This window comes from Oxyura jamaicensis, assembly GCF_011077185.1.
Source record: "Oxyura jamaicensis isolate SHBP4307 breed ruddy duck chromosome Z unlocalized genomic scaffold, BPBGC_Ojam_1.0 oxyZ_random_OJ45604, whole genome shotgun sequence".
Classification (NCBI taxonomy): domain Eukaryota; kingdom Metazoa; phylum Chordata; class Aves; order Anseriformes; family Anatidae; genus Oxyura; species Oxyura jamaicensis.
In genome coordinates, this window is record NW_023305228.1 from 1 (window position 1) to 10131 (window position 10131).

The 10131-nt window shown below is 57.1% G+C and overlaps 1 protein-coding gene across 1 annotated transcript; it reads right to left on the reverse strand.

Annotated features, from left to right (window-relative positions):
* Positions 1-1667: 1667 nt before the first annotated feature.
* On the reverse strand, positions 1668-10115 carry LOC118158665 (receptor-type tyrosine-protein phosphatase mu-like). Its single transcript, XM_035313342.1, has 17 exons — positions 10019-10115; positions 9646-9788; positions 9419-9506; positions 9068-9141; positions 8632-8668; positions 7781-7878; positions 7480-7596; positions 6418-6575; positions 6204-6339; positions 5293-5442; positions 5038-5137; positions 4623-4702; positions 4089-4223; positions 3558-3683; positions 3294-3451; positions 2914-3049; positions 1668-2525 (listed from the first exon to the last, which is right to left on the reverse strand). Exons 2-17 carry the CDS (start codon positions 9658-9660, stop codon positions 2451-2453), a joined length of 1683 nt encoding a protein of 560 aa, XP_035169233.1. The 5' UTR covers positions 9661-9788; positions 10019-10115; the 3' UTR covers positions 1668-2450.
* Positions 10116-10131: the final 16 nt, after the last annotated feature.

Here is a 10131-nt window from a genome sequence, read left to right on the forward strand (position 1 = left end):
ACGGCCTTCGTGCTGGGCGACGGGACCCGCGGGCACGGCTTCCACAACGCTCCCCTGCGCCCGGGCTGGAACTACACCGCCCTGCTCCGCCTCGTGCGGCGCTCCCAGCAGGTACCCGTGGTGGGAGGCTGCAGCTCCCCGGGGACGCTGCCGGCCAGGGACGGGGCAGGGGAGCATCCCCCACGTCCTCGGTCATGGCCGGGGTGTCTGGTGGCCCTGGGTGGCCGCCCTCTGCTCTGAACTCTGCCTCTGTTTCTCCCAACAGGAGGAGACGTTCACCTGCGTGTGCTACAGCTTCTCTGTGGGTAAGTGGGCTCCTCTGCTGAGGGGCTGGCTCACCCCGCACCCTGTGCCCGAGGCTCCCTCCCACGTCCTCCCTTTTCCCAGCCTGGCAGCTTGCTGTGGACAGGAGCTGGCGACTGCAGGAGCTCCCTGTGGGGGCACCTCTGTATAACTGTACAGGTTCCTTGCCATGGCTGGGGCCATTGCAGACGCATGGCCCAGGCTGTGGCACCCACTGCTGGCTGTGTGTTAGTTGCAGGGCCGCCCCCTGGCTCATGGACCGGGGTTTTGATCGGGGTGGTTGTGCTGTTACTGCTGCTTCTCCTGTTTGCTGGCATTTTGTGGTTCGTGCTATCCAGGTGAGTAGGTTGAGGACTTCAGTTTAGTAGAACCCTGGGTGACACCAGCCTGTCACTAAGGACTGCCCTTTGTCTTTGCAGGAGAAGGAAGGCTGTACCCATCAAAGCTAAGGAGAACAATTAAAAAGGTAGAAAAATGCCTTTCCCTGGGCGTCATCACCTTGTCCCAGAGCAGAACTCTCCTGGAGGGGCTGACCCTCAGGAGGAACATCTGCTCATTCCGTTCTCTGACAGCTACCCCCATTTGCCCCAGCCCCACGGCATCCAGGCTGGAGAGCCGTTGTCCCAGCCTCTGCCTGTCCCAGAGTACTTGGCGATGGTCACAGCAGTGGTGCAGAGAAGATGGGGTGGTCGTCCCTGGATCAGTGCTGACAGCTGCTGGGCACCCGGCTCTCCTGTGGCCACCACCAGCACTGGGTTTTCCAACTAGTTCAGCAGATCGGGAGGAAAGCAGGAAGCCAAAGAGGGTCACCAGCTTCTCCTTCCCTGACCCCCTCCCCTCCCCAGATTTTGCTTACTGTTGAAAGGCCTGGCAGTCTTTAATGAGGCTTTCTGTAGTTCCTTTTTCTAGACTTTGATTTGATTTCCTGGAAGCAGGAACAGGACACATCTTTTGACTCAGAGAGAAGCTCAGGCTGAGGGGCAGTCTGTGCTCCTGCCATGTGCTGGGTTCCCCACTCCTCTCCGCCTCTGTATGCTGAAATCCAGCCAAACCCAGGGCTCTGCTCGAGCTTGGTGTGACTGCACTGCCCTGGCCACTCTGCCTGCTCTGTCCAGACAACCAATAAATGTGGTTTGGAGGGGACTGCCTGCCCCACTACAGCTCCTGCCTGGTTGTCTCCTTGCCCTTACAGGGTCACGCTCCCTGTAGGGTGCTGAACTTACTGTGCCTTGCTGAGATGCCCCCTACCACACAGGCACGGTCCTGTGCCTATGCCTTGGCCAGAGCTGGGGGACCCACGTGCTCTTAGCTCCTTTGCAGCCTCCATGTCAGCTTAAACCTGGAAGAAAAGTGAAGATCAGAGCTCATCACCACCGTGGCCAGCACAGAACCTTTATTGGTGAGACACGGAATAGAGTATGGAGTCAATCTTGGCTCTTGAGCCACAAAGGGAGAGGCAGTCTCTGTTGTGCAGCAGCCTCTCCTGGGCAGCAACCTGCAGGAACAATGTCCAGGGATCTGGGTTGGTGCTGCAATCTGGGACTGCCATGGTGGAGCCAGACAGGCTGGTGAGGGAGCCTCTCTGGAGCTGGTAGGGCTGTGGCACCTGGATCAACGTCAGGGAGATGGAGCTTCAGAAGGGGACTGTGGGGGTGGAAAGGACCAGGACAGCCTTCTGGGGTGGTGGGTTGTCCCTCCCCTGGCTCTTCACAGCCTCGGGCTTCATGCTTCTTCCCAAAGCAGGACAAATAGCCTGTGATCCTCAGACCTGTGGATCTCACAGTGGTTTGGGGCTCCCCTGACTGTTGGTGGAGCTACCCTGAAGGGACAGGGGACCCTGGATAGGGCAGCTGGTTCTCTTCATCCCTAGCATGGACATGTCAAGTAGTGGTGCCTCTCCTCTGATCTGCATACATGGGCTGTGGTGCTACGTAAATCCCTGCCCAAACTCTGGTTCCTGCTTCAAAGTCTGACCACAATTTGGAGATGGTCCAGCCTGTGCTGTGCTGCTGCAGAGAACACGTGAGATGGCTCCTCAGAAGAGTAAAGCATCCTGGGGCTGTGAACACCCTCCTTGTCTCCTCCAGTTTCCACTGTTTCCTCAAGAAAGCTGAAGTCCTGGCCAGAGATGGGCTGTGATCATCACTCTACTTGAAATTGCCGTAGGTTTCAAATGAGTTCAGGTAACTGAGAGCCAGTTCATAGCAGAGCTTGTACTGCTCCTGTGGATGGAAGGATGCATGTGAGTATGTGGTGCCCAAATGCCTGTCATGGAAGGCCAACCTGGTTGCCAACAGCCCCCCAGGCAAGCCAGTCACAGGCACAGCCCCCTCTCCTCCTCCCAGTCACAGCGCACCTTCCCCCAGGGAGGAATCACAAATGTAGGCTTCTGTGGCTGAGGGCTGGGCTACCCCCAGTGCTGTAGCCAGCTGGTCTTAGGAGAGCCAACACCACCAGGTGTCTGCTGCTCACCCCCATCCAGGGTTTGTACACCATGATGGCCTTGAGGACCTACACCTGGTGGTGAGGTGAGTGCAGGACAGGCACCCAGGTACAGACCAGTTCTTGCTCTGGTGTTGCCATCCCCGTCCAAGTTTAGCCAGCACCTACCACGTCTTTAATGAGCTGTCTCCGGTGCCTCTTCAGCATCCTCACAGCCTGGGACACATCAACCATCCCCTCGCTTTGGATCTGCTCACACAGGAAACTGGCAGCACAGAAGATCCCGCTCCGGCTGGCACCGTCCCTGCAGGGGAGAGCAAGGGAAGTCACTTACCCTAGGTTTCCTGGTGTCCCACACTAGCCATGCAGGCCTGAGGCTCTTGGGATGGTCCTGCACCAAGCAGGCCTCCATGGGGATGCCTTCCTTCCTGAACACAGCTGAACTCATGTCCACCTTTCACCCGAGCTGAGATAGGAGCTGTGACCTGCTTTGAAGGATACAGCCTGCACTCTGTGCCATGGCTGCTCCTCCAAAAGACATTGCTCACCAGCAAGTGACGAGGATGTGTCCATCCTGGCTCTGCCGCTGGTGCGTCTCCACCTTCCCCAGCAGGCTGATGATGGTGGCAGGGTGCGGGGGAAGATGCTGCTTCATGGGCCAGTCCTCCAGTTGCCAGCACCGGACTTCCACTGCAGCCTTCTTGGGCTAGTAGGGAAAAAGGACAGTGGGTCAGGCAGAGAAGAAGCCCACTGGCTTCATGGAGGAGAGGCAGGTCAGTGTGGGTCTGGTTCAGCCTGCACAAAGAGCCTACCTGCTGCCTGTTGGTGAGGGCGAGTGTCCAGACTGTGAAACCAGCTCCAGACTCCTCTGACAGCAGCTGGACGTGGAAACAGCCATAGATGGCTTCGCCCTGGGTGGGCCAGACCTCCACGTATGTCTTGAGGGAGACACATGCTTGGTCACACAAAGCCCCGACCCACACAGAGAGTTCAGCAGCTCATGTGGGTGCACTTGGGCCAGCCCCTTGCCTACACGTGGGTGCTCTGCCTGCTTTGTGCTTGGGACGAATCTGTGGGGCTGCAGCCAGAAGAATAACCTCCCTGCAGAGACGATACCTCAGCAGGGGAAGCAAAACCAAAGGGCTGCCCCTGTTACTTCTTCCTGTGCCCATGGGGACGCCCCACCACTGTTATACCACAGGGCTGAGGCCGTTCTCAGGGCGCAGCCACGTGGAGCCCACAGGCTTGCAGCTGGTCCCCATGGCAAGCAGGACCCCGGCAGGGAGAGCTGCAAGGGGGTGAAGGCAGAAAGCATGCTGCTGGGAGAGGGGAGGGCAGCTGACCTTGTCCAGCTCCTGGAGCTGGTTCAGCACAACCACCGCTGTGCAGGTGTAATCCCAGACCAGAGCCCAGAAATCCACCAGCGTGCTGGAGAAGGGCAGCTGGGTGATGATCAGTCTGTCCTCCTTGGTGTACGTCTGCAAAACACACCAGTTGGGGGTGTGTGTGAATTTAGAGGTCAAACAATCCACAGATACAGCAGTGCATGCAATAACCACATCGGGCAGTCCCCACGATGCTGAGGGCTGGGCTGGGAGGCTCTGCAGACCCAGGGGCAGAGCCTGAGGAGACGCAGAGCACCCAGCAGGCGAAAGGCAGTGACTGAGCTGTGTGTGCTGGCAGGGCTTAGGCTGATCATGGGGGCCATCTCCTGGCAGCCAGGCTCCAGCCACTGTGAGACAGCCACAGTGAAGAAGCCCCAGGGCTGGGACCCCTCAAGGTCGGGTGGCACAGTCCAGCCCTGCCTCAAGCAGTGGTGCCCGTGGAGCCTCTGCTGCCCCCAGCAGCTCCAAGCCCTGCTGCAGCTGGGGCCTTACGTTGGCAAACACTGCGTTGATGTAGCCCGGCGAGCCATCAGCATTCAGTGAGGACATCAGGATGGGCCGGCAGGAATCCGCTGCGGAGGGAAGGGGCAGAGAGAGAAGGGGTGAGCCATCCTCTGCCCACACAGAGGGGTATCTGGGTGGGGAAAGTCCTGAAGCAGCAGTAAATCCACCCTCCCAACTCAGTAGGTCACGGTGATGGTTGGACTTGAGGACCTTGAAGGTATTTTCCAGCCTAGATGATTCTATAGTGCTAAGTATCGCCAACCAAAAAGTGAACGCTTGGCCCCTGTGCAGAATGCTCCATCCCCTGGTGCTAGCATGGTGCTGGGGAGGGAAGCAGCATCGTCCCCTTTGCTGCTCTCAGGAGCTGGGTCTTGGAGGAAGGGGCTGCCCAGCCCTGCAGTACCTGGCAGGATCCCTGGTTTGCGGTTCTTGGGCTGGTTGCTGGGTTTCTCTGCTTCGTTGCATGGAAGGAGCTGGAACAACTCAGAAAAGTTCTGCACTGCCTGTAAGGGATGATTCAGCTTAGTGAGTCCTGCCTGTCAGTTCCCTTTCCATCGTCAGCCACCCCAGAGAAGTCCTACCAACGTCTCCAGACCACAGCTTGGGGGAGGGCTGTGGCAGGAGGCCACAGACCCAATGCACCAGGTCCTGGCGGTACCTTGAACTCCTTCTCAAGTACGTTGCTCTGGCTCTGGGTCTCAGCCCCTTGGAGGCAGCGGATGTGGCTGGCGACGCTCTCCACTGGGACCCCAGTGCTGCCGCAGAGCAGGCCTTCCAGCAGCACCTCGTACAGGAAGGCATACTGCTCCTGCATGGGGACATGGGTCAGTGCACTGTCTGGAGCAGCTCCACAGACAGCCCTAGGACTCCAGACCACTGGCTCTGCACTGACATCGACCTGTACCTGGAATGTGCCAGCTCCATCCTTCATCTCCCTGCTGGACACCTCTCAGTGCTGGCAGCCCTGCTCTAAGGAGCAACTATGCTCTAAGCTCTAGCTAAGCTCTAAGGAGCAACATATGCAAAAACCCAGACAGGAGCATCTTCCTGTGGTTTAATGCTCCCTCTCAGACCAGACTCCTGCTCGGGGGAAGGAAGCTCAGAAAACCATTGGACCATTCTGCAAGTAGCTGGATGGTCCTGCCTGACCTACAGGTTCCTCCACAAGGTCACAGCACTGAACAGATCGTGAGGACATAGTCCCTTGCCCAGTACACTGCTGCCCAGAAGATGCCAGGCAAACACCCCAAAAGCCTGAAGGACACATCCTGAAAGCCACACACACATGCTCCTTGCCTATAAGACAGCCCTTCCGTGCCAGAATACTGGTGCATGTGAATGCTGCTGCTGCTGCCACTTCAGAGGGTCTCAGAGGAATGTGGCTCCTGCTGAGGTTTGGACACCGAGCTGAATACAAGAACCCACACTGTTCATCACCTGGCAGCTCCAGTGCCTGTGGCTGAACCATGCAGAGTGTGGCCGGTGTGGCTTGGCTCACTGCATCCCTGGGAAGGGTGGGAAGCAAATCTGCAGCCTGGCAGCATGCAGGGAGCAGGTGACTCTCCTCACCTTGGTCTGCACCATGCTGACCCGCTGCTCCCGCAGCTTCTGCACACAGTGAAACACGTCCACCTTCCTCTCAGCCTTCGCCATCTTCAGGAGGAAGTCCACGGCGATGAAGGTACCTGTCCGCCCGATTCCTGCACTGGGGACACAGAAAAAGAGAGGTTGGTGCTGCCCTGTCTGGCTTTGCTCCAGCACCCGAGCATTCCCATCCTGGTACCTGCAGTGCACCAGCACAGGGCCAGCAGGGGCTTCTGACTCCCTGTTGTTCACTCTTTCCACTAGGTACAGGAGCTGGGCAGGGTTTCTGGGCACCCCGTGGTCTGGCCACTGCTGGTAGTGAAATTGTTCCACCGCTCGTGGGAGAGGACAGCCTGCCTGAAAAGAGGGAGACATGGCTGGGGGCAGGAGCCAGCCTGGAAAGCTGTGCGAAGCAATTGCATGCCAACAAACACAGAGAACGCACGGCAGGGATACACCAGCATCCAGCCTCCCCCCAACACCCCTCTCCAGTGACTGCTTCACCAGAGCAAAGGGTGTGATGAGGACTTTGATCAAATTCACCAAGCCACAAGATTTGCTTTATTCTCTGCTTCCCCCTGCTGAGAGCAGTGAACTCAGAGAAGTAAATGCACTGTGTGTCCCAGAGAAAAAAAAATACAATGTGTAGTCTTTCCATAGTCATTGAAAAGCCCCTGCTTCCCCAGAACAGACACTTCCTAAGGCTGATACTGCACTGATATGAATATAGTCACATTTGTACCAGCCCATCCTGATTTATTTATTTTTTCCTGAGCATCACATTCACTTGGCCAGAGCTAATAAACTGCTATGTCCCTCATCGGGTGCTCTTGGAGCTTTAGCTTTCAGCTGGACTTTGTTCTAGGCAAGACAAGAACATGACCAGCTGCAACATCTCCATTTTGCATGTTTTCGCCTCCTTGCATCTTCTTTTGTTCCTATTTATTATCTGAGGTACAACTTCAGCAGAAATACCTTTCTTGAGAAATGTTCTCATGTGAGCTATCTTAAACCATAATCTCTCTGTTCAGGTTTAGGAGCTGCAAGGCACCATGGTGCTTCAATGAGGATGGTCTGCAGACTGCCCTGGGTGACAGGTACCTGTCTCATCATCCCAAAAAGCCTGGGGCTGATGCCCTGGGACAGTGTCCAGTGACAGCAAAGCTGACCTGCTACTGCTGGAGACCAGGCAGGGCTGACCACCAGCTGCTGAACCCCAGAATCACCCTGCATCTCCATCACGGCTACATGCCAGTCTTACCTTCTGCAGGCAGAAGATGCGTGTGACAAGGCCCATGGTGGTCCTCGTGTTGTTGAGCGTCACGGTGAAGTCCCCGTAGACTTGCTCCTGTTCTGGCCAGTACTGCTCGCACTTGGTCTGTCAACAGCAGCGAGACTGCTGAGCACCAGAAAGCTCATTATGGGAGCATTACAAGCCAGCACTGGTGAGGAGCTGCTCCCTGCCCTCATCAAGGGCTGAACTGAGAGCAAAGCAAAGCAGGCAAGGAAACCTGGGCACTGGGGAGACCTGAGCTGAGCAGAGGGGGAGATGGCTCCTGTACCTTGTTCTGCTCCACTAAGCCCGTCAGCATCACAATGACCGAGGTCTTCTCCTGCCAGACCATCTGCCAGAAATCCACCACCGTCCCAGGCAAGGGACCTAGAGGAGGAAGAGGAGAGCCTGGTGTCAGAGCCCAAGCTGTGGAGATGGCCCACAGACTTCTCCTGAATTAGCGGTAGCCTCATGTTTCCCTCTGCCCAGGAGTGACTCTGCAGAGCCTGGGCAGGGTACTGGGCACCCCAGCTTCAGCACTTCTGTTAGAAAGGGGGACAGGGAAGAGGGAGGGCAAGCAAGCCCGCGGTATGCCAGGGATTCACAGCTGCTGCAGGAGATTCCCCACTCAGATCCCCAAGATGACCAAGAGCTGTTCCTCCCACATTTAGGGTCCTATTTCCTGAAGAGCATTTCAGCAGCTTTGCAAGGAGCCTGAGACCCCCTCACTGCATGCTGCATGGAGCAGACCAACCCATTGCAGCTCTGTGCCATTGGAGGAGCCTGACGCTGAGCACAGCACTGTCAGGCATTTGCAGGTTTGTGCCTGCCACACCACTCTCCAAAGGGGAACAAACCAGGCTTGTGGGGACCATGTCCTTAGCTTGGGCAGTGCAGGAGCTGGCTCACAGCCTCCTCCCGTGGCCAGACTAAGACCACCCATACCCTGCAGCAGCTGTGACCACCATGGACAACAGAAGCACAAGAGATACAGGGCCCTGGATGGAGCCTTTAGCAGCTCCTGGGCTGCTGTTCCAGCTCATCACACCCCAAGGGGCTCAGAGCAGGGCCTGGCATCTCCTGGGCATGAGCAGGGCCCTGTGCCAGCTCTGGGCAGTTTCCAGGGCTGGAAGCACCCACCTTGAGCTGCAATGAAGAAGCGCGGACTCCGGTAGCTCTGTGAGAGAGAGGTTCAAGCAGCTCCAATCACCCAGGTTAAACATTTAACAAGAAATACAAGAAATACAAGGCCCACGGGTACCAGAGCCCCCAGCACAGTATGTCCCACGGCACCAGTTCTGGTCAGCATGGAGAGCAAGTGCCCAGGGGCTGCCTCTCCATCCCTGTGCCCTTCCTGCTGTGAGCAGATCCCTTTTTATTAGGGATGAGGATAGTGCACAAACCCAGAGTGCTGCAGGCAGCTCAGAGGGGACCAGGGAGAGCAACATCCCAAGATCTGCCAGCATGTGAGGACAGCAAGTGCCAGTCTGTGGGGCCACCCGTGTAAGCAGGGCTGCCCTCCAGAAAGCTGGCACCTCTCCTACCCTGCCCAGGGCAGCGATTCCTTGCTACCTACATCCACGTAGCTGGCGTTGATGTAGTCATTCCCCGTGTCTGCAGAGGGCTGCAGCACCACACGGCAGTGGTCATCTGGAATAGAAGGGAGGTGGGAGCAGCAGTGAAATGACTGTTTCAGGAAGAAGGTGTAATTCAGGAAAACGCAGGGCTGCCCGCTGCCTTCTCAGCAGCTTTCCAGACCTCAGGACATGTTCAGGAGGAAAGAACAACGAATGAAACAAAAGATGATGTGCCACAGGCAACGTGCTTTTGGGGAAGACAACTGGAGGGGCACCTACACCCGCCCAGCACCCTGCACTGCCCAGCGACCTCCAAATGCCCGTGGCAGCCCCCAGAGAGCCCTGCTTACAGGGAATGATGCACTTGTAGCGGTTCTTGCCCTGGTTACACGGCTCCTTCCCAGCATCACAGGGATGCAACAGCGTTGAGGTCAGTTGCTGCAGAAGAAAAAGGAAGACGAGCTCCGGATTAGCCCGAGTTCTGGGGCTGGCTGAGGCTGCCTGCATCGCATGCCCCACGGGGGGGCAGGACGGCACAGGCAGTGCAGCCAGGTGGGAAAGCAAAGATAAACCAGACCTGATACTCTGCCATCCGCCCGGCACCGTGACTGCTGGCTGATTCATCCTCTGTTTGCTCTGCCTCTATTTCTGCCCTCTTAAGCTTCTTCAGAGCCTCCAGCAGTTCCTCCACTGGGATCTGTGTGTTCAGCTTGTTCACACCTACGGGGACCACCATGGGAGGAGGTGACCTGACAGCTCAAGCAGGACCCCACCAAAACCCAGATTGTCCCTCCCCGTCTAGGTCCCCCTCTTTGGGGGTGTGTTCCTTTCCCCATACCAGCCAATTCTGACCTCCCTTGGCCCAGTAAGGACCTTACTGTGCCTGGAAGCACCCAGCCTGCACTTTTAACAGGCAGCCCGTGCAGATGGGGCCTCTGCTCATACTGCACCTCCTCGACATTTTCTCAGGGGGATAGTGCTGTTGCTTTCAGACGCTTTTGAACCATTGTGCTTTCGCCTGCAAAACAGCAAGAGAGACCCTTGGACACACGGAGAGGAGAGG

Bases quoted from the DNA above. Each gene is read 5' to 3' on its own strand.
- LOC118158665 (XM_035313342.1), bottom strand. The intron at 4,703-5,037 runs GTACTGCAGGGC...TTCCCTCCGCAG, and splicing joins CAAACCAGGGATCCTGCCAG to CGGATTCCTGCCGGCCCATC. The intron at 3,452-3,557 runs GTAGGCTCTTTG...TTTCCCTACTAG, and splicing joins CCCTCACCAACAGGCAGCAG to CCCAAGAAGGCTGCAGTGGA.